The following is a 27,925-nucleotide window of genomic DNA, read 5'->3' as shown; positions in this document are numbered from 1 at the left end:
ATCAGCATCAAAAACTTAGGAGACAAAAGGCCTGTCAGTACATATATAAAGCTTGCTTGTACACAGACTAAATCTTGTCAAGTATAATGGGCCTAGTGATTGTATAGTGACAAACAGACCCATTACAGTGATAATACTCTGGCCTGTCAGTTGGCCTTGAGATTATATTACATACTGTTAGTGTTAGACCCAGGACTCAAATGCTGGAGGGCAATGAGAGAGGGACAGAGGAACAGTTACCAAATCAAAGATAGGGAAGGCTACTCCAAAGGCTGTTCCTAAAACAAATAGCACAACAAACATCTGAAGTATATGTCACTAATAGTATTATATTAGTTATTAGTATGACAAATATTTAATCATATAAAATACATTTAGTATTTTAAAATTTCAAACACCACAGACAGGATGAGGATATTTATATTTGAAACAGGACACTTCTCTGACCACGGGACTCTGAATCCCACTTTCACACCTTATTCTAAAAAAGCTTTGACAGTAGCTTTTCAGTCTTACACTTTCACACCCAGGCCTCAATCCTCATCTCAGACAATGATGCTGTTGCCTGAGTGAGTGATTTGGACTGGCCTAAGGGACAAAATCAGATGGTTATGGAAAGATATGGCTACGGAATATTCCTTGAGAGAAATGTCTATATAATCCAAAGCTCTTTTCCACTGAACTAAAGCCATGCTGTAGCTCTGAAATGCAAAGTTACGCTGTTTTTGAAGTTATAATGCATGTTTTATGGTTTGCTAGTAATCAGTGATCATCAGTCAAGTGTTGGATTCCAGTCTGAATCCTCCTGGTTGAGTCTGGCACAGTGTTTGAGTGGGTGAGCTAGCTATGGCTGCCGAGCTAGCTATGGGTGCTTCCTGTCTAGACACGCCCATTTCCCGGGTGTCAAAGCAGAAACATTCATCAGTGGGTAGCAATTAAGGGATGCGCTCTGACAGATGTATTAACGGCATAACACCAAGCTGCCGATTTTCCAAGGAATTAGCAGATGGAGGAAACAAAAACAAGCAGGAAATTTCAAAGCAAATGGAAACTTCCAGAGTGGCAAGTGTTCTAATTACTTCACGACAGAGTTAAAAGGTCCAAATATACATCTGTTCTATTGTGCAGTTGTTTGCATAATTCCTTGTCAATATAGTACGACATTCGTCAAGGTTACCCAGAGAAGAGTACAGCTAATGTAAAATTGGGGGCTTGACAGAAATTTACAGATACACTTGGCAGTTGGATGCAGAACTCTCATTGGAGCCTCTGTGAGAGGAGTGGACAGCCAAATCATGATGAAGGTACAGCTCCACTACCTTCAGCAGCTCCAGTGATCTCCCGACCACAGCTGTGAGATGCATCTGTTTCATAGAAACACTTAGGAGGCTTTATCTCCAAGATTAAATGAACACTTGTGAAGCTTCAGAGGCACTGGGTTCAAAGCTGCTGAGGGGCTCTGTACACGGATTGAAAGGAATGTTATAAGGAATAAAACTGTGAAAACTCAATCAGGTTCATCAATCACAGCTTGGAAGGAAAGCTACTAGAGCAAAGATTGTATACGTTTATTCAATATGTAGGTAATCTATGCCTATTTTATTTGTACAGTTGTCGTATTTCACTTGACCTCAAACAAAAACCAACCACCCCACTAATTTTACTCAGGACCATAAAAGCACTTGAAGGGGTCCCTAGTTACCTAGGAGACATTAAGGTTAGGTGGAGGGGCAGTCTTTCTTACTGCACTCAGTGCATGGGCCTTGTCAGTATTGATGCTCCAGCTAGGCTCAGTAATAACTGGAATTTCTGCAATGATTTGATGAAGTTACTCTTCCTCCTGCTAATACATATACAACCTCTACCCACTTAGAGTTATAATGACATGTCCACTACACATTATCTGATCATTACAATTTAATCCAATCAATGAGAACTGGATCGATGAGTCATCGGTAATCGAATGTGATGTGGTAAAAAAGCCTCCATTCCTAACTCTGCATTGGTTGTACAATAATTGTAAAGAACTCATAGGAGAGGTGCAAAACCCAACAGACCAAATTACAGGCAGTGTGACCGATGGACTAAGCATATACCAAGACAAGCATGAAACTCATTTCCACACAAATGACCATAATTGCGTTGAACTGTATAACATATGGTTCAAAATGAAAGGAAATGTATTAAAATTAGAATGGGCAACAAAGTTTTACTCAATAAGTTTTTGTTTAGCCAACTTACAAAGCTTTTCTAAATCTGAATCAATCTCTCAACAACAGACTCCCTCGCAACCTCATCCATGTGCACTGAAAGGAATAGAACAGGTTATACAAAAACACAACTGGCTCCTAATGGAAATAAATAACAAAAGCTGTCACATTTTGACACTTTTTAATTATTTATTATTTTCTAGCATTATCATCTACGGAGCAGGTTGAGCCATGAAAAACATGTCACAATGAACAAAGGAAAGAAAAGTAACTCTTCTGTTTTACATTCAAGACACTGAATCGGAGGGAAATTGTTGACTGACACAAATATGAGAGACAATTCCCTGTATAGTAATTCATTTATTTTTCACCTGTCCTTCAAGGTGCAAGGCAGCAGTTTTTACATTAGCACAAGTCCATGACTTTCCACATTAAGTGCCAGGGATTGAGTCAACTGTATTCTACTCAGCTCAGATGCCATCAATGCTTGCAGGACTAATGTGCAGATAGTAATAGGGCTATTCTCTAGCATTGCATTGAGAAGAGAGTATGCTATGGGCAGACCTGGCAAAATGGAAACTCACTTGTATTGTGCCTGGAAGTGTTCCTGTACAAAGCTGTGGCGTGCCCCGGGCTGCTGCGAGTGGGGAGGCTCAGTGACCATCGCCTCCTCTGATATACCAGGGCCCTAGAATAGAGAGTGGACAAACAGAAACACATCATTGTAACATCTACAATCACTAACAGTAAAAAAACATCAGGTTCAACTAAATCCACTGCTATTCGGATGACACCCAGATTTACATCCACACCAAACCCACCTCTCACCTCTTTCCCCCGTCTCTGACCAACTGTCTCCAGGACATCAAAAACTGGCTGACACCTAATCTACTCAAACTCAACAGCAATAAAACTGAGGTCATGCTGGTGGCTGCCAAAGTTCTCGTCAAGAAAGTGGGTGACCTCGTGATGTCCACTGATGACTGCACCATCTGCCCATTATCTGAGATCTGAAATCTGGGTGTCATCCTGGACCCCACTCTCTCCTTCGAGCTCCACATCAAGTCCGCCACCAAATCTACCTTCTTTCACCTCTGTAACATTTATTTTTATTTAACCATCCCCAAAACAACACTGTGCACCATCGTGGACCGGGCTTTCAACGCTGCTGCCCCCCCAAACTCTGGAACTCTCTCCCCCCAGCCACCCAAAACTCTGGAGGCATTGCGACTAGCGTTAGCACAATGACACGCTAGCTGTTCCCATAGATTTCCAGTCATTGAGCTAACAACTATCCATTTAAAAGTGCATCTTGGCAGAAATATATACTTATTTTTTGCATCAGTGGCAAAAATGTAGCAGCGGTGAGCCACTAAATTAATATAGGGGTTAACACTGGACTTAGGGGAGGAACAGATCAGCATAAAATATATTATATGAATATCTGTCAAGTTAGAACATTGTGAAATGTTGTTCAGCAGTCTTTTTTTTCTATTAAAAGGGGATTTTCAAAGGCAGTGGAAAGTATTGATGTGAATGCAACCCGCTTGGGGTACTTCTCTCTTTATTCTTTAATCCACTCACCTACAGCAGAGCTGAACTGGCCTTGGAAAAAGATAAAAGAGGAGGAAAAAGCGATAAAACTAACAGACTGATCACTGAAACCATGTAAGGTAAAAAAAACAAGCTGATCTGGGGCGGCACATAACGAGGGCATAGCACAGCTATGTGATAATGAATTAAATGAATTGAAAACTGTCCACGTCAGCGCTGATTTGACTGAACTAATTCACCTAGCCCTAGCTGCACCATCAACAACAATAGCAGCAACAACAGCAGCCACGGTCTTTGCTCCTCCTTCATCGTCACTTCTGATGGTGGTTTGTGGCCAGTGTGACTCTGTGGAATAATAATTACTGCAGATACTGTAATGGCACACCATCGATGCAGTGTAGTCATTTGAAACCAATGTAATGTCAAATCTGAATCATTCTCTCACTATGGTATCAGGGTCATGGTTGCACCATTTCATAAAACCACGTTGTCTTGTGACAGGAGAGCCAGGAGGAGATGTGTGGTTGTGATGGATATTTTGGTACAGCAATGGTAAAAACGAAACAAAAAAGTACCATACCATAGGCACTGAGACAGGATGGATGACTGAGAAAAAGAGGTAATACGGCGGTATAATGTCGTTAGGGGCATTCATTAGGCTTAATTACCCCTCTCATTTCCAGGGATAAAAAAATATAGGTTTTATTGTCATATACACCAGATAGGTACTGTGAAATGTGTTGTTTTGTGTTGTTTTACAGGGTCAGTCATAGTAGTACTGTCACGTGTGCTCCCTCTCCGGCCTCTAGGTCACCAGGCTGCTCGTTTAAGGCGCACACCTGTCACCAGTGTTACACGCAATTGCGCATGACGACACTCACCTGGACTCCATCACCTCCTTGATTACCTGCCCTTTATATGTCACTCCCTTTGTTTTTTCTCCCCAGTCGTCATTGTTTATGTTTCATGTCGGTGCGCTGTTTGTGTTTCTTGTTTTGTTTATTTATTAAACGTATTCACTTCCTGAACTTGCTTCCGGACTCTCAGTGTACATTGTTACAAGTACGGCGCCCCTGGAGCAAATTAGGCCTAAGTGCCTTGCTCAAGGGCACATAAACAGATTTTTCACCTTGTCAGTTCGGCTATTCGAACCAGCAACCTTTCGGTTACTGGTTCAACACTCGAACCGCCATCCCTTCATGGATGTCTTTGAAAGAAATCATGGTAAATCAATTTAACAGCAAATAACAAAATTATTTTGCTTGCTTGATTACTGATTATTACTGTAACTGAGCTCTCACAATCTCTCTTCAAAGACGTGTGAAACTTCAACATGCCTCTGCAATACAGTCAATATCAACTGCACAATATGTGCTCACTGACAACGTCGGTTATGAAAGTGACAAAGTAGAACATTTTCCTTACTGTCTATTTCCTGATTTATACAGTTACGGTTACAGTTACCGTAGCTGATTATGCATCAAAGTATAGGTAAGACACAGTTAAGCCTTTAATCCTATAAAACAAGCACACTGTTGGATAACAATGGTTAGAAATAAAAAAGAAAGGGAGCATTATGCGCCAAAGATACGAACATCAGATTTTCAAGTGCAAAGGGAATTTGAGCTGCCATTCTCATTTAGGCATTCAGGATTTAGTGAAGTAACATGATGCACTTCACATGCCTAAAGATGCCTAAAGTATAAATAAAGATTTATACTTTCAACATTCAGCACCTGAACAAAGCCACTGGATGTACACGTTTAACTATGATAACAAATCTCTGACTCACCTTTTCTTATCAAGAGTGGTTGACTTGGAAAAGGCCAAGCTAAAACCACATTTCCGTGTTAGCACATTATTACTGAAGTAACTAGAGCGCTGTACCTAGACGCCAGGCACTTGAAAATGCATTAAGTTATCATATTTTAGCCCTCATTTGACAGCCTCATTATTGCTCGCTAAGTCTCTGCTGTTGTGTTAACTCTCTCTGTTGACTCTTTCTCCACAACACCACATCTCCTGTCCTGATCCCATACTGACTGCCACTGTTCCCAGGCAGCCAGCTCAACCATGACCCCGTCTCACAAATGGAGCTGAAAGGAGGTTTTGAATTTCGGTTGTGGAAAAAAGTGTAGTGTAGTGCTCAGGAGGAGAGTTCCTTTAACTAACCAACGCCACTGAGTCTTTTCTTCCAAGTCCACTTCAGCTTAGCACAGACCGGAATGTGACCGAAGCATGACCTTCCCCTCTTGCACGGGGCTTCAATAGCCACATACCATCACAAATGTTCCCTCTTCTCTCATTTCCCTCCACTCTCACTTTAGTGAGTTCCTCTATGGTTTTAGCTCTCTCCATCACACTCTACCCCACTCAGTCACTCCCTCATCCTTCTCTCATATAACATTCTCTCTTTTCCCCTCCCTGTGTGGTACGGTCATGCTCTGCTGAGCCTCCTCTTATTGGTCAAGGGGTAACAGGTCTTTAGAGCAGGCATTGAGAGCCGAGTGAGAGAGAGAGAGGGTCTGCTCTCCTGAGGCCTATGCTCCTACAGAACATAAAGCTAGCTGAATTCATGCCTTACTACCACTCTCTGGCCTGCTCAGCGGCAGAGTTGACTGGAGCTGGAGAGCTAATACATTCCAGAGTTATCTTTATGCAGAGATAACAACACAGCGTTCCGAGACCAATGAGCCCAGCCCAGACAAGGTCTTATCACCTCACTAAATTCCCTGGTGAGCCTGGCCAAGTCATCAGACTGCGAGGCGGCAGCAGCATGTTAGCAGCAACCGCTAGTATGGCTGGGATGATACCGGTATCGCAATCTGTTTCAATGGCAAAAATAAAAACACAAAGCAGACCAACTCTTTGGTCCTTTAAAAACCTGCTGTATGTCAAATAATGTGTGCTATAGTTTGGAAAGTAAATAAATGTGACTCTGGATGACAACATAATGTTTGTTTCCAACATTAGGGCTGTTTTCCTAAAGAAGTTCAATCCGCTTCGTGTTTTGTTTCCTTGTCACTAATGCTAGTATCGTCCTGGCCCTACTAAAGACGTGAGCACAGTGAGAAACTGAGACACACAGACATATGATTCAGTAAGGCAGAAGTCATCTAAACTGATCAGGCTAGGTTACGATTTCCATTAAATTAACTAAAACTGCTACTGTGCTCAAAGTAATATTTTTATAGTTTTTATTTATATACCATTAAACTTCAATTAATAGCCCGGGTGTTTATTTGCTTCAATCCCTGAACACAACCGCCGCTTATTAGAGACAGGCTTCTATTTCCTTAACGCACACAGCTTTTTCTCAATACAATTTTGAAAAGACTACAACACTGTTTAATGTGACCAGTATGACCAGTATAAACATTATAATAATAAATCCATCGCAGATCAGACTTGCAAAGACTAGGCTGCCTATCATACGCCAATAATTTCACGCTTCAGCACCATTCTCTCCCTCGTTGCGCCTTGTATCCCCCGTAGTTGAGCCGACCATGTCAAACCACACTGCTGTCTCATCCTTGGAAATGATGTTGCTCTCCTCTATCTTCTTTTGTGCAATCTTTACATTACTCACTGAAGTTCACTCGTAAACAACTCATTTAGACCCAGCGTTTATTCGAAAAAGACTGAAATGTGTGTCAATGCCTGGCTATTAAAAGGGACAGGCGGCTATTTGAGACTGCGTTTAATTTAAGTTTTCTAATTTAAGTTTTCTAATTTAAGTTTTAACTCCTTCTGAAAATATAGTCATTTAGTGGTAATGCTATGGTAGTGTAGCTTACAGTAATGTATCTGCTGGGACAAATTTCTGTAGCTCACTGTATGTTTAAACACACACACACACGCCCGGACATACACGCAAACACTCAAAAAGGCAACAGACTGATGTCCAAGATGGGAACATAATGTACTGTAATGTGTGTCCTTGATAAACGCTTTATCAAACGACTCCTCTTGTCGTGGACACAAAGAGAAACAGCAAGTTGTCAAAAAGCCTGTGTTCATGTCTGCTGCTTCTTCTAGGCCATCTACTCTGTGACACAAAAAAGTAGTATGTCTGTGAAGGATGGCGCTTTAGTGCTCTGCTATAAGTGAAAATGGAGATGAACACATTTTCAAAAGGGAGTTTCAGATTCAATTAAAATGACTATTTCCAACAGTTCTAAGATGAGGTGGCTGTGGCTGAGTGGTCTCACTGACAGAGCAGAGCCCTGTAATGGAGGAGGACACCAACTGATGAGGAAACATTTCATTAGAAGCAGAGTGGACACATAATGATTTATTACTAATTATTACCTGTATAAATAGCTTCATCAGCAAAGGCTATGATTGCTTGCTTGCCCCAGGCAACGTAGTCATGTTTATTTGACTTTGCCCTGGTGTTCTTAGAAACAGCAATACTGTGTGAACAGACGAACAGATGTTTCATTTGTTCAGCTTACTACTTGATAGGGGCGGTGAGAGGCATCACAACAACCTCAAGCACTTTAGCTTCTAAATTGAGTAAAACAAGCTGAATTTAATTTTGTCAGCAAATATTGCCATTAAAAGCAACTACCCAGTGGGCACAGATGTCAATTCAACGTATATTCCGCGTTGGTTCAATGTAATTTCATTGAAATGACTGACCAGTGTATGCTCAGTAGGTATCCTTAAAGATTATATCAAGTAAAATAAAATACATTGAGATTATGATCAGCAATTATCCCCTTGAAAATGATTTCAGTCACAGATACAGTACAATATCGCAAACATACAGTAGACCCACATGACGAAAAGCATGGTCTGTGGTTACAAGGTTGTGTTCAGGATAGACATACAGTAGACCCACATGACGAAAAGCATGGTCAGTGGTTACAAGGTTGTGTTCAGGATGGACATACAGTAGACCCACATGACGAAAAGCATGGTCAGTGGTTACAAGGTTGTGTTCAGGATGGACATACAGTAGACCCACATGATGAAAAGCACGGTCAGTGGTTACAAGGTTGTGTTCAGGATGGACATACAGTAGACCCACATGACGAAAAGCATGGTCAGTGGTTACAAGGTTGTGTTCAGGATGGACATACAGTAGACCCACATGATGAAAAGCATGGTCAGTGGTTACAAGGTTGTGTTCAGGATGGACATACAGTAGACCCACATGACGAAAAGCATGGTCAGTGGTTACAAGGTTGTGTTCAGGATGGACATACAGTAGACCCACATGATGAAAAGCATGGTCAGTGGTTACAAGGTTGTGTTCAGGATGGACATACAGTAGACCCACATGATGAAAAGCATGGTCAGTGGTTACAAGGTTGTGTTCAGGATGGACATACAGTAGACCCACATGATGAAAAGCATGGTCAGTGGTTACAAGGTTGTGTTCAGGATGGACATACAGTAGATCAACGTATACAGGGATACGTTGTCAGATCACATGATCATTTGATTGGCTGATTACAATGGCTTATCAAGTTGTCCTTTCAAACAGTTCTAGTGAAAGTCCCTTCGAAAGAAAGTGCTCTGCTATATATATTTACAGTATAAGACCACACTTTACAAAGTGAATGATTATTGTGAAGGGGCACTTGACTGGGCACAGAGGACATTGACGAAGTCTGAAAAGAGAACATGGAGGAATTTCAGCCACTGTCAGTTTAATGCACAAAACAGAAGTCATCATGTAGTAGTAACGTGCGACCGCTAATACCCGAGATATGTTCAATTGTGAAAGTGTCAACCCTGCTTAATCCAAAACCCTCAATGCCAGGAGAGGCGTGTGCCGATACCCCGGGAGTAAGAAGAACATTAGAACTGATTGATTTCTAAAATTGATTAAAATTGATTTCTAGGTTTTAGATAAATGACAAAGATACAGTTGCGAGCAACTGAGTGGAAGGACTAGAGCCTAGTTGCTAGTGCAGCACTGTCAACGAGGGGGACAGAGTTCATCTATTGTGATTCCTGAGCTGACTGACCAGAGAAAAATACTGCAGCATTGTTATCGGCTAGCGAAAGTGGACGGTGGCTCAAAGGGGTCATTTTCTGTAACCACCAGAGCATACCAGACAGTTTTGACAGCACTTTAAATCCGTGTCCAGACATTGGTAAGTGTAAAATTGAAGAATAAAATCGAGATAATAAGCACTACAGTGCAAACAAACTCCCTGCTCTTACGACACTCCACCACGCTTGAGGCCATTCACTTCACACAGTAAACACAATTCTCCAGTTGAGATGCCATTAAAAGCGGATTTGGCACTGGTAGCACTGAGAACCACAGTGATCCACTTCTGAAACATTTACCCATCGTCAACTCTCCATAGAGGGTAATGACAAGACTAAGACTGATAACGGGACTTTATTTCATTGTGGTGCTGACTGAGAGCCTGAAATCACACACATTAACAGAATGGTCTGTCCTCTAGTGAGGTCTTAAATAATTAACCCAAATGTCACCCATAGTGATTCATACCAGTGTTCAGGAACCTAGGCACTTTCACTCCACCGCAGAGGAATTCCGACAAATATCCTGTGCGGATCACCTGTCTCGTCCTGATGGGTTTTCAGGGATGGAGCGTAAAGGGGAACGAGGTGTCCCAGCAATGGGCCTGCCGTGAATAATTTAAGCATCCATGGAAACACAGAGATGGACATGTGCCTGTGGAAGGAGCAGAGCACTAGGGGAGAGTGATTGAGAACTGGGGCTGCAGCTGCAGAGCTCTAACCTCTCCAGTAAAGCTGAACACACAGACAGTGAAAGAGAGAGAGTGCACTACACAGCGCTGACATGCACAGCGTTAATGAATAATGGACGTCTCCCTCTGAGAAACCTCCTACCACGTCCCTCTCTAAAAATAGCCCCTTCTTTTGTCAAGGTGGACAGGGGTAGCAGCACTACTGTCAGAGCCCCACCTCATAGGGAATCACTCTTTGTGGGAGCATCGTTATGGACATGCTAAGTGGGAATGCTCTGCTGAACAGGGTGAGGCTGACCTCAGTGTGTAGTAGGTAGGTAGTGGCCTGCTAGATGATGTGTGTGTCTGGTCAGGTCTGGTTAGTGGGAATATGTTACGAAGCAGACCTGTCCAGACCTGAGGCAGAATTCTGGCCTTGGTATCCTTCTGTGAATTCACAAAGGGTATCAGCTACAATGACCCCTGGGATCTCAAGACTGGTTATACACTACATGGCCAAAAGTATGTGGACACCTGCTCATCAAACATCTCATTCCAAAATCATGGACATTAATATGGAGTTGGTCCTTCCTTTGCTGCTATAACAGCCTCCACACTAGATGTTGGAACATTGCTGGGGGGACTTGCTTCCATTCAGCCACAAGAGCATTAGTAAGGTCGGGCACTGATGTTGGGCGATTAGGCCTGGCTCGCAGTCTGCATTCCAATTCACCCCAAAGGTGTTCGATGGAGTTGAGGTCAGGGCTCTGTGCAGGCCAGTCAAATTCTTCCATACCGATCTTGACAAACCATTTCTGTATGTACCTCGCTTTGTGCATGAGGGCATTGTCATGCTGAAACAGGAAAGGGCCTTCCCCAAACTGTTGCCACAAAGTTGGAAGCACAGAATCATCTAGAATGTCATTGTATGCTATAGCGTTAAGATTTCCCTTCACTGGAACTAAGGGGCCTATTCCGAACCATGAAAAACAGCCCCAGACTAATATTCCTCCTCCACCAAACTTTACAGTTGGCACTATGCATTCGGGCCGGTAGCGTTCTCCTCGCATCCGCCAAACCCAGATTCATCCGTCAGGACTGCCAGATGGTGAAGCGTGATCCATCACTCCAGGGAATGCGTTTCCACTGTTCCAGAGTCCAATTGTGGTGAGCTTTACACCACTCCAGCCGATGCTTGACATTGCGCAATGTGATCTTACATGCTGACTATACCGCTCGCATCGCGTGCGCATGCGCGAGCGTTGCAAAATAAATTTAAACATACATGTTATTCAATTATTGCACCCACAATGCTCGTGCGCGCCAACGAGTGTCTGCGTTGCTAAAATAGAAGTCAATTCTATTTGTGACGCTGATCGCGCTGCAAGTCCTGCCTCTCCCACCTCCTCATTGGTTTATAGAAGCAGATACCCACATGCCATCTCCTCATTGGTTATACCCACGTGGGTGACTGAAAGGCGAACGGAGGTCGGTGGTGGTAATACACGTTATGAAAGTTAGTTGCCAATCGCCATATAAAAGTCCAAAGAAGAAAAAGCCTGGAAGGAGGAGAGATGACTAGAAACGATTCGGTTGACTGTTTTGTGTGTGGATTAATTGTCGGAGTAGAGGACCTTTCAGGTAAAATAACAACTCAACGTTTATATCCCAGGACAAATTAGCTAGCAACAGCAAGCTAGGTAAATTGCCTTAAATGTTTAATGCTTTTAGACCTGTCCCCAAATTAATATAATTGGTTCAGAGTTTGTTTTGATATTTTAACCTGCGTGTCATGATCGCGTTTGGTGTGGGGGGACAAAATCAATTTGTGCGCGATGGCGTACACGCGCGGCCTGTTAGGGTACGGGGTTAGCCTTGTGTGCGGCTGCTCGGCCATGGAAATCCATTTCATTAAGCTCCCAACTAACAGTTCGTGTGCTGATGTTGCTTCCAGAGGGAGTTTGGAACTCGATAGACAATTTTTACGCTCTTCAGCACTCGGCGGTCCCGTTCTGTGAGCTTGTGTGGCCTACCACTTTGCGGCTGAGCCATTGTTGCTCCTAGACACTTCCACTTCACAATAACAGCACTTACAGTTGACCGGGGCAACTCTAGCAGGGAAGGACTTTTACGAACTGACTTGTTTGAAAGGTGGTATCCTATTAAGGTGCCGCGTTGTGGGTCACTGAGCTCTTCAGTAAGGCCATTCTACTGCCAATGTTTGTCAATGGAGATTGCTTGCATGGCTGTGTGCTCGATTTTATATACCTGTCAGCAACGTGTGTGGCTGTAATAGCCGAATCCACTAATTTGAAGGGTTGTCCACATACTTTTGTATATATAGTGTACCATGATCTCTGGTTTGGTTCTGACGACAGCTGCCCACATGAAGAAAATACTGTAGTATACTATGGTATAAATACTACATTATAAACTGGGTGGTTCGAGCCCTGAATACTGATTGGCTGACAGCTGTGGTTTATCAGAACGTATACCACTGGTATGACAAAACATGTCTTTTTACTGCTCTAATTACTGTGGTAAACAGTTTATAATAGCAATAAGGCACCTCGGGGGTTGTGGTATATGGCCAATATACCATGGCTAAGGGCAGTATCCAGGCACTCCGCTTTGTGTCGTGCATAAGAACAGCCCTTAGCTGTGGTATATTGGCCATATACCACACCCCCTCGAGCCTTATAGCATAAGTATTCACTTCAGTGTTTTTGCTGACTTTACTGTAGTATTCACTAAAGTCTGCAAAAACACTAAATAGTGTAGTAAAAGATAATATAGTAATGAATGTAGTGTTTTTGCAGATTGTAGTATACTGTAGTATTTACTGTAGTGTTTTTGTGGACTGTAATATACTGTAGTATGTACTATAGTGTTTTTGTTTTATTATCTTTGATACATAGAAGTGGAGGCTTTCTCCTTGAGGAAACCTATTGGAGATATACTAAAAGATAACATTTTCCATAACCTGTAGGTAGTAAGGACTAGGGTCTGAATAGAGTTCAGAGCTTCGGCCCCTTCTTATAACCTGTAAGGAACACAATATATGATCTATACTTGCATGTCGGTTTCTCACTTATGGGTGGCACAAATTGGGATATGGGGAGGGGAATGGGTAGGGTATATACAAATTAAATACTGTAGTATTTACTATAGTTAAAAAAATGTACACCACAATCCAGATTGAATTATTACAGTACCCTGAAAGCACATGCTATTGACAGTTAAGTTAAATTGTTTGCCTTGAATCTTTTGATATGTCATTCTCAGAAGTGCGGATCCTGGGCCTCCCGAGTGGTGCAGCGGTCTAAGGCACTACATCACAGTGCTGAGGCACCACTACAGCCTCGGGTTCGATCCCAGGCTATGTCACAGCCGGCTGTGACTGGGAGATCCATGGGGCGGCACACAATTGGACCAGCATCGTCCGGACTAGGGGAGAGTTTGTCCGGCTGGAATTTCCTTGTCTCATCGTGCTCTAGCAACTCCTTGTGGCAGGCCGTGCACCTACAAGCTGACTTCAGTCGTCAGTTGAACAGTGTTTCCTCTGACACATTGGTGCGGCTGGCTTCCGGTTTAAGCGAGCAGTGTGTCAAGAAGCAGTGTGTTCTGGCAGGTCGTGTTTCGGAGGATGCATGGCTCTCGACATTCACCTCTCCCGAGACCGTAGGGGAGTTGCAGCGATGAGAGAAGATCGTAACTACCAGTTGGATAACACAAAATTGGGGGGTAAAATATTTCTTTAATAAAGAAGTTCGGAACCTGGCTACATTCAACGTCCTAAATCTATAATCTTCTATATAGTCATACATTTAGCTTTTTTTGCAATTGTTGTTGTTGTTCTTTTTTAAGTTGAACAAAAGTCTCAACTTGTATTACTAAATGCACGCAATATCAATGGAAAAGTATGTCAACTCAATGTTCAGCATAGACTGACATATAATAATGTAAAATGGAGATCTCACATTCAAGCACTTCCATGAAGCTATAACCAAGGATGTAGACATCCTTGATATAAGTGAATCAGCAGTAAGGGGCTATGGCTCTTCATACAGGCAGGCTGTTGGCACAGCAGATCATCATCTGCTCTAGCTGCATGCTCCAGACACATCATTCAACTGTCCGTTTCACTAAGCCAGTCAGATGGGTGGGCTAGTAATTAAATCCCAAAGTCTGGAGGTCAGAAGTCCACAGAAGGGGATTGAGAATGAGACTCATAACTGAGAAGAAAAGACAGCAGAGGACTCTGGGAAAGGGAATTTTGTTATTTTACATAAGAATGAAGGAAAGAATAAAATGATTAGAGGTTTGAGAGACAGAGGGACATAGTCCTGGAGGGGGTAATGATGTAATTGCTCTCACAGGAGAGGAGTGTAGAAGGAGTGTAGAAGGAGTGTAGAAGCCCTCAATGCACAAACACTTCTCTGTATAGTTCATCAGTTGGAGAATACAGCTAGTGACAGGAGGGTAGCTACAGTGGTAGAGACCTCTGACAATAATTCTACAACAGTATATGAGATATCAACAGAGTGGGTTCAGGCTCAGTGGTTTGAGGTGAATGACGATATAACACATGATTAGTTATAATGCATCAACTCAACCGACCCTAGCCAACCAACTCCTTCCCAGAATCCTTGCTAGCATGCCAACTTTCCTCATTTGAGAGGGATTTCCAGACACTTACCAGCAGGTCTGCACTGAGGTCCACTTCCTTTCCTTTTAGTGGAAATAATGGTCAGGCAGTAGCTAGAGGTCAGCAGGGGATGATGAGGTGAATCAGTCCTGGTCTCTCTGACCTCATGTCAGTCATGGCTAGTGGGCTACTCTCTGAGAGCATTTTACAGATTTTCAACCATGGTAAAACTCACTGGTGGAGCACAATTATTGGCATCCTGTAACATTCTCTTATGTAGTGTATGAGGTCATCTCCACAATGCTACAGTCATTGGTAACCTACATTAGATATCATTCTATAGAGCAGACTCGCTGAACCTCCACAGTAAAAAGTATAATGACAGTAAAACATTACAGCCCAGTGGAGAGAATCATCCTCCACCAATGCTGAGTGGATCTGCCCTGCCGCCCCGCTGCTTGTTTTTTATGGAAATACCATCAAGTCTGAAACAAAAAGAGGGAGGAAACACAGCACTTTTTGGAAGTGCCTTTGTGAGTCAAGAAAATACTCAGAGCTACTATTCAAGAAAAATGCTCCTAACACTTTTTTGGGTGGATGATTATGACTTAATGAAATTAATCATTAGTGTCTCATAAGCCGATTGGCTTTTAGGAGGCATCAGCGGAGGCAGGGGAGGAAATGAATTCATATAAAGACAGGGAGGTGGGTCTCCTGAGCTGATGGGGTTTATTACTGTGCTGCTGACACACTGTGGTGACAGGCAGGAGACAACACCCACAGATGGGGATGTAATGACAAGAGCTAAGGTCAAGAAACACTAGTAACTATTTCTATAGAAACATGTACAGTATGTCTAGCAAGAGCCATGAACTGTATAGAATGTTTACAGCGAGTGTATAAGGTGTTATAAGGTTTACAAAACATGTTACCCCATTCAAAATAACTTATCAAAGACATCCAAATAAAGTGAAATGAAGTCAAACGGTCATGAAAATCCTCTGCCAACTAGCCTATATAATTATGAGTCCTTTTACAGGTAGACTTGGAGAAGGCATTCCACACAGAAGTGGTGGCTCAGCGACAGTGCAGTATATAGAAATGTCCTTAACCGCTCCTTAAACCTTGAGTGATATATTAGGGTGTCTGAGGCAGCTCAATTGTGTCTGTGCCAGTGACAGCAACCCCGGCAGACTGCAGATCAATTAAAAAAGTCATTTTTCAAGAATAGTGCTCCTGGCAAAGGGAGGGACGCTCTCAAATTAAACCTCCATGAGAAGTCAACAATAATTCACACACACACACACACACACACACACACACACACACACACACACACACACACACACACACACACAAATCTCTCTCTCACACACACACACACACACACACACACACACACACTTTCTCTTGCTCTGTGGGGAAGCCAATACAGAACATGAGCCCAGTATGTATCGGCCAATCAACACTAATCTGGGTTAGAGGTCAAAGGAGTACACAAGCACAGAGCGGTCACATTGGGACCCTTTCCTCCAAGCTGCTTTTCCAGCTGGGTGGCTCCGAGTCACAGGAAGTCATTCTGTTCTACAGAGCAGAGAAAATCAAAGTTGGGGAGAGGAAACACTCACAGGCACAATAGGCCTGCACCCTGCCCTCCCTGACTGGAAAACAGCAACCACACATGGCACGTTGTGACGGTCGGTGCTACTGTAAGTGATGTTGTTGTAGTCAGATATTGGTGGTTGGCATAGTTAGTGCACTCTCTGTAAATCACAGCAGATCTTTATGAAGAGACAGGGAAGAGAAGAGAGGATGATGCCTTAAAAGGCTCTGAGGATAGTGTTTCTGACCTTGGTGACCTTGATACTGATCGTTGTGATGATTGTGCTCAGCATGGCTGAGGAACCAGTGCAGGACATGAGTCATTTGACCCTGCATGGGAATGTCGTGCGTAGTGACCTTCTGTTGTTGAGTGTCTCTGGTAGCTAGCCTTCAGTGCTATCTCTTTTCCTGGCTTGCATCATGAGTACCACTGATCATAATCCTCTTTGACCCAAGATTGAACCCTGAACACTGTTCCTCTCTACTCACACACCTCCCCTGTGCTTCTCCATGGGCACAGATACAGTAGATTCCCAAGGCCCTCTGGTGAATATCCCATTCCCTAAAGTGAATGGCTCGGACCAGCTCAAATCTCTCAAAAGCTTTTTTTACTGCCTGTGTGTTTGCTGTGACAGCACTGACTGCATTACATCCACAATCCCTTATTCATGTTCTAACTCTGTAGGAGGGCTGAGGGTTCACTGAGAGCAAAAGTCCTTACTGTACCCAAACTGCTCCTTGTTCTGGATAAGTAAACACATTTGTAAATCAGATACAAATAATTGAAATATCATCAAACATGACAACAGTTGCTGTACTGTACTGACTCTGCAACATTGCTGTCCTTGAATGGAGGTTTGCTTATCTGTCAGTCTGTCACTACCCGTTAAGGCTTCCCCACCCACAGCCACACTGTTGTACAGAGCCCAACACAACCCTGTCTCACCTCTCCCTCTCTTCACTAGCAGTGCTCAACAAGCGTCTCTTTCTTCCTCCGGCTTACAAAGGGCCACATTCATGATACAGAGCGAGAGCTTCACGCCAGCACTGTTTCCTAAGTGATAAACGGTCAACAAACTGAATGCCAGTTCCATGGTGTGACTACAGTGCGCGTGTGTGTGTGTATATGTGTGTGTTTGTGTGTGTGTATTCTTTTTAAGGAACTCAGTCGAGCTTACAACTTACTCTTGATAATAGTAACAGTAGAATGTATAAGGTGCAATTTCGAAATTGTGTGTAGTGCATAGTGCATCAGCAGTGTTCCTCTTGTCACGCCAGTCACTGCAGACCTTAGAGAGCTATTTATAACTTGTCAGAAATGTCCAGATCAACCAGCCCATGTCAGCTAATGTGTTTTTAAAAATGTTCTATCGGCCAACAAGAGGGGTGTGAAAATTTGGTGTCATGGACAGTACTTGTGCCCATAGAGGGAAGGCGAGACATGTTCCCCAATGATGGAAAGGGGGCCAGAATGAAAGTTTGGGAACCACTGACTTGAGCTTGGAACCTCAGAGGTGGGGAAACTCCCACTGTTCATCCGGGTCTCCTGTGCTGCTTATGGTAACCGAACGCGTGCTGAAAAACAATTCATTCAGCCCCTGGAATAGCAGAGCTCCCTCCCTGGGCTCTGTGGTGACATGAGAGGACTTCTAAACCAGTTTCCTCACTCCCTCCATCCTCCCTGTGACCCGGGCTTACTCCACTGGCACGGCAGCTCCGGTCGGGTGGCAGAGCTGCAGCCTGCCACAACACAACAAACCCTTAAACTCCTCTGAACTCCCTCTTCCAAGCCCCTTCTCCCAGACGTCAACTAGGGTTTGACTATTTGTGATGTGAGAAGGATAAACACAGTTAGATGTGATAGATGTCTGAGCAGTGCTAAATTAGGAAGACCTCTCTTCATGGAGTCTGTCACCTGAGAGAGCCATTAAAAGCCTTCTCCCCTGAGGAGAGCTCCTTTGTGGGTGGCTAGCTGATACTACTGTAAATTCTTAGAGGGTTTTAAAAAGACCAATAAAGGGAAGAGTGAGTATGGTAAGTAGCAGACTTTGAGCCAGGGGAGGAGGGAGGGGAGCACAGTGAGAATAACAGGATGAATCCCGTTAGTAGGTAGTGTACTGTATGAGCCCTGGGATTATTTCCTTGGCTCTAGTCTATCAGGCCACATGTTTCCATACTGATAAAAAAATGAAATCCATGACAACGCCGGTGCTCAGTCCACTCATAGGCGGCTGGGAGAGGGTCTGGCTAAACATAAGAGATGACTGTCATAAGAGATGTTCTGCTCTGGACAGAGACCACACGGTGCTAGTCTGTGTGTGTGTGTGTGTGTCTGTCTGTCTGTCAGACAGTCTCTGTCTGTCTGTCTGTCTGTCTGTCTGTCTGTCTGTCTGTCTGTCTGTCTGTCTGTCTGTCTGTCTGTCTGTCTGTCTGTCTGTCTGTCTGTCTGTCTGTCTGTCTGTGTGTCTGTCTGTGTGTGTGTCTGTCTGTGTGTGTGTGTTTTATTTTTTTTATTTTTTATTTCACCTTAATTTAACCAGGTAGGCTAGTTGAGAACAAGTTCTCATTTACAACTGCGACCTGGCCAAGATAAAGCAAAGCAGTGCGACACATACAACAACACAGAGTTACACATGGAATAAACAAGTGTACAGTCAATAACACAATAGGGAAAAAAAAAGTCTATATACTGTGTGTGTGTGTGTGTGTGTGTGTGTGTGTGTGTGTGTGTGTGTGTGTGTGTGCGCGCGCGTGCGTGTAAGTGTGTGTGTACATGTCATTTCTTGATATAGAGTTTATTCTGTTAGACAGTATTCTTTTGAAAAAATAATGACAAGATTGTAGTAGGCTTTTTCTACCTCAAAACAAGTTTTCAAGAAGAATACTTAATTCAGTCAGGAGAGAGGAGAACCTCACTACAAGCACAACCCTGACACCTGCTGAACTCCCACTATATGTTAGTCGACAGTCGTATACCTTTGTTGGCATACCCCATATCATTACAGAACATGTAGCATTAGCTTAGTACAAATTGAGATGCAGCTGCATGAGAGGTGACGTCTGTCCATCGATTAGTCAGTCATGTATTTCAGGCTAACTGACTCAGTAGACTGTCATTATTAATAGCTTTGGCATTAATGAGGACATGCTAATGTGATTTCCAGGGCAGGTTAATAATGACTTCCACAGATCTAATTGAGGTCAATATGAAGCATGATTCCTATTCCTGTCAGTATAAAGCCAACATAGAGACAAGCAATGAGGCTCTGGAAGGGGTTGTCTTTACTCAACAGCCAGAGCAGAATGCATACATGATGAAGCCATGACAAGACCCATGTATTTACAATGAAAAATGTAATATGTTATTATTCAAATGAAAACAAAACTACTGAATTAGTCGTTAATTTCTTCATTCTCTCTGGTAACGAAAACAAATATTTTAAATATGTCTCCAAATGCAACATATTTTTTACATGAAATCCAACGCTTAATAAAATCTCTGGAATTAGTCAATAACAAAAAAAATGTGTTCATCACTTTTCAGGAGGAATGAAGCATTATTTCAATGAGCTGTAAGGGTACCAACAAATCTGAGCACGTCTGTATATAAACTACTGTTCAAAAGTTTGGGGTCACTTAGAAATGTCCTTGTTTTTGAAAGAAAAGCACATTTTTTTTGTCCATTAAAATAACATCAAATTATTCAGAAATACAGTGTAGACATTGTTAATGTTGTAAATGACTATCGTAGCTGGAAACGGCTGATTTTGTTTGGAATATCTACATAGGCGTACAGAGACCCATTATCAGCAACCATCACTCCTGTGTTCCAATGGCAGGTTGTGTTAGCTAATCCAAGTTTATAATTTTAAAAGGCTAATTGATCATTAGAAAATCCTTTTGAAATGATGTTAGCAAAGCTGAAAACTGTTGTGCTAATATAAGAAGCAATAAAACCGGACTTTAGACTGGTTGAGTATCTGGAGCATCAGCATTTGTGGGTTTGATTACAGGCTCAAAATGGCCAGAAACAAAGAACTTTCTTCTGAAACTCATCAGTCTATTCTTGTTCTGAGAAATGAAGGCTATTCCAGGTGAGTAATTGCCAAAAAACTGAAGATCTCGTACAACGCTGTGTACTACTCCCTTCACAGAACAATGCAAACTGGCTTTAACCAGAATAGAAAGAGGAGTGGGAGGCCCCGGTGCACAACTGAGCAAGAAGACAAGTACATTAGAGTGTCTAGTTTGAGAAACAGACGCCTCACAAGTCCTCAACTGGCAGCTTCATTAAATAGTACCCGCAAAACACCAGTCTCAATGTCAACAGTGAAGAGGCGATTCCGGGATGCTGGCCTTCTAGGCAGAGTTGCAAAGAAAAAGCCATATCTCAGACTGGCCAATAAAAAGAAAAGATTAAGATGGGCAAAAGAACACAAACACTGGACAGAGGAACTCTGAGTCTGGCTGGCAGTGGCAGGAGTATGGGGTAATGTTAGTTACAGCATGGTGAGGGTGAATTAAATTCTTCAACATCTTGCTAGATAGCTAGCTAGCTAGCAATATTAGCGAAGCCAGATGCAGCCACATATTGACTACCTAGCAACATGACATAATTTCTCATTTATGGAGGCAGTGGAAATGCAATTTGAGCTAGCCCACCAAGACCAGCCCAACCTGAGTTGACTTCAAAATGCCAATGGAAGCTGGGTTTAATGGGCCATATAACAGGGAGGAAGTCCCTCAGACAGAGAATACAATAACAAGTTCAAAAGTTAAAATGGGTCTCCTTCACACAGAAAGGTGAACCATTGGAGGTGTGTTGTGGGAAGATAGACTAACAAAATTGATATTACCAGTTTGTCCTGCCTAAACTAAAGGTGTGTAAAAGCAATGATGAAGCGGAGCGACACACTGTCAGAAACAGCAGATTTTCGTCCCTCACACCGTCAGACACTTGGGTGTTAACAAAGTGTGGCAACTTTTTCCTTGACGTGTTCCAGACTTATAATGACAGGCCTTATCAGCAGTCCTCCAGTCCCAGCCTCCTCTGATGTCCTCTGTGGCCTCATACAGAGAGACAGAGACACAGTCCAGATCACCTCCTGTGCCCTCTGGCCCTGCACTGAAGGGCAACTCATCTCAGACACAGATTGAAGCTTTGTTCAAGTATCGGATAGACACTGCATAGTACTGTATATGGCCAGATAAACAAAGAGGGGGGTCAACAGAAATATGGAGAGAGAGAGAGAGAGAGAGAGAGAGAGAGAGAGAGAGAGAGAGAGAGAGAGAGAGAGAGAGAGAGAGAGAGATAGATGGTGTCACGTCCTGACCAGTAAAGGGGTTATTTGTTATTGTAGTTTGGTCAGGACGTGGCAGGGGGTATTTGTTTTATGTGGTTCGGGGTTTGTTGGGTTATGTTATTATGTAAGAGGGGTGTTTGTTTAGAGTGTTCCGGGGTTTTTGGGCTATGTTCTTGTTAGTTTATTTCTATGTTAGTTCTAGTCGTTCTATGTCTATGTTTAGTTAATGGGGTTGACCTTCAATTGGAAGCAGCTGCTCCTCGTTGCTTCTAATTGAAGGTCTTATTTAAGAGGGGTGTTTGTTCTATGGTATTTGTGGGTAGTTGTCTCCTGTTTAGTGTCTGAGCACCTGATAGGACTGTTAGTGTCGTTTGTTTTTGTATACGTTATTTGTTTGTTTTCCTTCTTCAACATTAAAAAGAATATGAGTATACACGTTCCCGCTGCGTTTTGGTCTGATCTTACCACACCCGTTACAGATGGAGAGAAAGGGGGAAAGTGCGTGTGAGGGGACCGAATGCTCATTGCTCACAGCAAACAACCAAATTGAATGGCTCAATGAACTGAGGCCCATACAAACACTCACTGTCACACACACACAACTCACAGAGCATCACTTAGCCTACACACATGCATACACCCATAAACACAAGAACACACCCACCAATACACAAACACACTAGCCTGCTAACCTGTTGGAAGATAGATGAAGTAAGAAAATCCCACTTTGAGGAATCTTACATACAAGACCACAAAGCTGAGTTCACACGCAACTGAATCTCAAAACCTCTGTCTTAGCCTACACACAGTCTAGTTTCTAGTCTTAACCATAGCCTTTGGTTCAGTAGGTCCCTACATGGTTAGTGTCAGTGAGATTCACTTCAACAGACCACGGCTTGAGACCACCTCTTACTTTGATCTATTCATTCAAGTATGCAGTGTCAAATTCAATTGACGCAACAAAGACCAAACTGTGTTTTATCCAAAACAAGAGCCAGCAGGCCTAAGCAGTAGCCAAGCCAATGGCATCATTCTGGCCGGTGTCATTCTGGCCGGTGTCATCATGTAGTAAGCTGTGCTGGTCCGGAACACAGCACCATTTACCCTCCCTCAAACCATGCATCTCACTTCTGTTACTTAACACGCAAAAAAGTGTAACAGATTGTTATCCGTGTGTTCACATACCAATTTGATAAAGACATGTTGAATCCCAAATACAGTGATGTATTGTTCTGTGAATCTGAGACTGAAATTCCCCTCCACCAGAATAGCGATGATACAACAGAATAAATCAGTGGAGTAATGTCTGTGAGAGAAGGGACACTATCATTTAGATGTATTTGTGATGACTCACCAACAGTGAATTTAGCACTTGGTATGAATCATTCCATTGGTTATCACCCTGATAACACTGCTAAAGAGGGGGTGTATTTCAAAAGCAGAAATATGTTTTTAATAATGCATGAAACTCCCTGCTAATGGGCACAGTGGAACCGATCAAAGGCCTATCCAGGGGGTGTCAGGCTCCACTGTGCCCACAGGCATACCTTCAGAAGGAGCCATGCACAGAGAAAGTATCAAACAGCAAATTACCCAGCTTTGATTTTACTCCTCAGGCTGCACAGAAGACATTATAGAACAAAGTTGCAGGTCTCCTGTGAAAGCAGCAGTTTCACTTGTGGCATCAGCTAGACGGCTGCAGCACACAGGGCATATTCACAGACAGACAGAACTATGGAAACCCATCACAACAGCTCTAAGCTGTTTCTCCCCAGAAACACAGGAAATAAGTTTGTCAGAGAGGCAATTGTTTCCAAACAGGTATATGAACAAGTTCACCAAAGGGGGTAGGCAATACAAGGTATAGAGGGAGCTTTATCCCTCACACAGGATTATCAGAATTATCTGTTGAATCATATGCCATTTAGAGCACAGGAGAGAAGGAAATATGCCACTTGTGTGCAATGCTGCTCTTCCTCTCACATCTGTTCAGAATTTTTCAGAATCACAGAGTACATAAATTAAAGGCGATTAACGCTGTGTTAGCACATTTAGTATAGATAAGTACATCAATAATTGAGAGCTGAATTTAAATTGTACAGACTTAGAGCTGCAAAGAACTTAAAGATGCTGTTGCAAATGCCTGGAGAAACCGACGTTCTGTTGTGAAACCAAGGTTCTGTAAGTAAATGAAAAGATCATTTTCTGTATAGCAACAGGTATTTCAGACAGTAGTTGTTGCTGTTGTGAGTGGGGAGTGCAAGGCACTGTTGAGACTTGTGGCTCAAGCCTACACTTTGAGTTCAGTACAGTTCAATGTGACTGTGTGACAGTGGATGGAGAAGGCACTCTTACCTTCCCTGGGGCTTTGGTCTTGTTATTGTTGTTGCTGCAGGAGGACAAGTTGACATCCTCGTGAACTCGGTCCAGAAGCCAAAGCAGGAACTCCAGGGCGTCATGTTGGGAGTTTCCTCGGAATTGGGATCCATACTTGGATACTATACTCTAGAGAGGGAAAGGAGTCACATGGTCAATGAAGGAGTCAATGTAAAACTGTATTGTAAACAATGGTGAATTCGTGTGTCTTCAATGGACAGGGAAAACAGATTAGCTGACTCTCGTTTTAAAATGGTTACATTGATGTAATTCAAGATGAATATACTATAACCACACAGTAGGCTTTTGAAGTAAAGACTTGCCTAAATGCATGAATAACCTTCTGCTGTCCGGATAATCCGAACATTTTGCATAAGAGTGAAAAACTAAAACAGCAGTGGGATAATTCAGATCCAAATCTGACAGCTTGTTAGGATTTGAGATGTGACGGGAATACCCAAATTGCATTACCAAAAGCTATTGGTTCGTTTACTGCCATTCCCGCTTACATAGAAACATGAAACACACAGTGCGATATCCACTGGCCAACTGAGGTGTGCAAGTCCCTATATAATCAGTTTTATTTTTTGCCAAATTCTATTTGTTTTTTTTCTCAAATTCCATTTTCTCCATTTGGTTTTTCCAGGATTCTGTTTTCCCCCAGTTTTTTCAGGTTTTCGCTCTCAAAATATATATTTTTTTGATAGAAAAACAACAACATTTGATGTTTTAGGTCCACACCAATGCTTAACTAACATCAGGAGATCCCTTTCGAGGTCTGGGAAAAATATATTACGTTTACATTTATGGGTGTAGATACCCTTTTATTCATTGCACAGCAACACTGTTTGGTTAGCGGTGTTTCTGAAGCACACGTGATTGCAGTTTGCTAAACAAATCGCCATTGGATTGATGCAAATAATCATGATATCATTCTGCCAGGTAGGTATAGGCTTTTGGGAAAGCCTTCCCATCTACCAGAATATGGATCATTATTAGCATCATTGCTAATGCCAACACAAAAAGTGGTAGACAAACACACAGACAGGGGCATTCACGTGTTGCCTCTTCAGAAAGTTTAAGGAAAATACGAATCACTGATGCATTTTGTTCATGTCTTTACACCATAGTGCCCTCAAAGCTCATCACTAAGCTAAGAACCCTGAGACAAAACACCTCCCTCTGCAACTGGATCCTGGACTTCCTGATGGGCCGCCCCCAGGTGGTAAAGGTAGGCAACAACACATCTGCCACGCTGATCTTCAACACGGGGAGCCCCTCGAGGGTGCGTGCTTAGTCCCCTCCTTTACTCCCTGTTCACCCATGACTGCGCATTCAATCACGACTCCAACACCATCATTAAGTTTGCAGATGACACAACGGTGGTAGGCCTGATCACCGACAATGATGAGACAGCCTATAGGGAAGAGGTCAGACACCTGGTAGTGTGGTGCCAAGACAACAACCTCTCCCTCAATGTGATCAAGACAAAGGAGATAATCGTGGACTACAGGAAAAGGAGGGCCGAGCACTCCTGTGGTGGAGCAGGTCGAGAGCTTCAAGTTTCTTGATGTCCACATTACCAACAAACTATCATGGTCCAAACACACCAAGACAGTCGTGAAGAGGGCACGACAATGCCTAATGCATCAGTGATTCGTATTTTCCTTAAACTTTCTGAAGAGGCAACACGTGAATGCCCCTGTCTGTGTGTTTGTCTACCACTTTTTGTGGAGGGCCGAGCACTCCCCCATTCACATCGACGGGGCTGTGGTGGAGCAGGTGGAGAGCTTCAAGTTTCTTGATGTCCACATTACCAACAAACTATCATGGTCCAAACACACCAAGACAGTCGTGAAGAGGGCACGACAATGCCTAATCCCCTTCCGGAGACTGAAAATATTTTGCATGGGTCCTCAGATCCTCAAAAAGTTCTACAGCTACACCATTGAGAGCATCTTGACTGGCTGCATCACCGGTATGGCAACTGCTCGGCATCCGACCGCAAAGCGCTACAGAGGGTAGTGCGTACGGCCCAGTACATCACTGAGGCCAAACTTCCTGCCATCCAGGACCTCTATACCAGGGGGTGTCAGCGGAAGGCCCTAAAATGTTTTAGACTCCAGCCACCCTAGTCATAGACTGTTCTCTCTGCTACCACATGCAAAGCGGTACCGGAGCGCCAATTCTAGATCCAAAATGCTTGTGAACAGCTTCTATCCCAAAGCCATAAGACTGCTGAACAGTTAATTGAATGGCTACCCGGTCTACTTGCATTGACCCCCCCCTTTTTACTTTTTATTTACGCTGCTGCTACTTTCTGTTTATTATTTATGCATAGTCATTTCACCATTACCTACATGTACATATTACCTCAATTACCTCGACTAACCTGTACCCCCACACATTGACTCTGTACCCCTTGTTTATAGCCTCGTTATTGTCATTTTATAATGTTCTTGTAAGTAAGCATTTCACAGTACAATTTTATTTCATTTATGATAATCTTATGCAAATTAATACATTTTCTAACAAGTTCAATACATTTAGTTGATTTCCTGTTAAGTTCAATAAATGTTTTAATATTGTTGAATTCCGTTTTAATGTCTGGATTCCGTGATTCTGTCCGCGTTCTCCACATTGCAGATTTTATAGGACCCTAGGTGTGTCTGTTGGTCCACCTGTGGCTGCACACAGGATCCCTTCTTCAGGAAGCTCAGCTGTAGGCCTAACTCCTGTAGCACAGTGCCCACAGTGGGCCCACAGCGGGTCAATCATTGCCTCAAGCCCTATGTCTGTCTCCACAGAACGCAGAACAGAGGGATTCTTGAATTGCAAATTTTCCCTAATGCTCTTCACGCTTCCCTCGTCGCCCACTGTCTGACACAAAGCTATTTCAGGTCCCGGCAGAAACTCCTCAAATACTGCTGAGCCCAATCAGAGCTGACCTTGGATGGCTCCCACTGAACCCCCTAATGAGTTTGCTGACTCATATTCAGTTATTCAGAAACCTTTGTCTCAACACCACACACACACACACACACACACACACACACACAAAACTATAGTACTAGTTTTACCCAAACTTAACTGACAGATATAAAGACCGTTCTTTTTACATTTAAGAAAGCAACATCAAATGAAATATGTCCTTACATATCACTGTGCCACAAAAAAGTAGGTTGAAGAATACTTAAGCCCACATGGAACACAATGTAAATTGAAATCTGTGGTTTAAGACTGAGTGGCACACGACTCATTTACTCTGGAATTAACCGGCTGAACTGCAGCTGGCAGCCTGAAGGAGCCTCAGCAGTAATGAGAGATTATGGAGAGAACAGCAGCCTGTGATCACTGCCTAATAATCCCTGGTATCTAACAGACACACTGTATGACTATCATACAGTACAGTAGATCTAGCTATCATTGGTACAACCTGTATAATAATACACCATGTGTGGGAGGGACTGCTTTCTCTACCTATCTTCAAAGTAGCTACTCAGCTGAACATTGTACAAAGTGAACACACATTCATAAACAGAGAGCAAAGTG

General features: G+C 43.0%; 1 protein-coding gene across 1 annotated transcript in view; it reads right to left on the bottom strand.

Moving 5' to 3' along the window:
* LOC115201783 (ubiquitin carboxyl-terminal hydrolase 43) overlaps positions 1–27,925 on the bottom strand; it is a 91,284-nt gene that overhangs the window by 56,949 nt on the left and 6,410 nt on the right. Inside the window, exons 2-3 of the mRNA XM_029765673.1 lie at positions 24,353–24,502; positions 2,795–2,898 (exon numbers count right to left, since the gene is read on the bottom strand). Coding sequence (XP_029621533.1) covers positions 2,795–2,898; positions 24,353–24,502 — 254 coding nt within the window. The remainder of the gene's footprint in view (positions 1–2,794; positions 2,899–24,352; positions 24,503–27,925) is intronic.

This window comes from Salmo trutta, chromosome 1, assembly GCF_901001165.1.
Source record: "Salmo trutta chromosome 1, fSalTru1.1, whole genome shotgun sequence".
In the NCBI taxonomy this organism is placed as follows: domain Eukaryota; kingdom Metazoa; phylum Chordata; class Actinopteri; order Salmoniformes; family Salmonidae; genus Salmo; species Salmo trutta.
The sequence above is the reverse complement of the archived record's forward strand: the minus strand, read 5'-3'. Positions and strand labels throughout refer to the sequence as shown.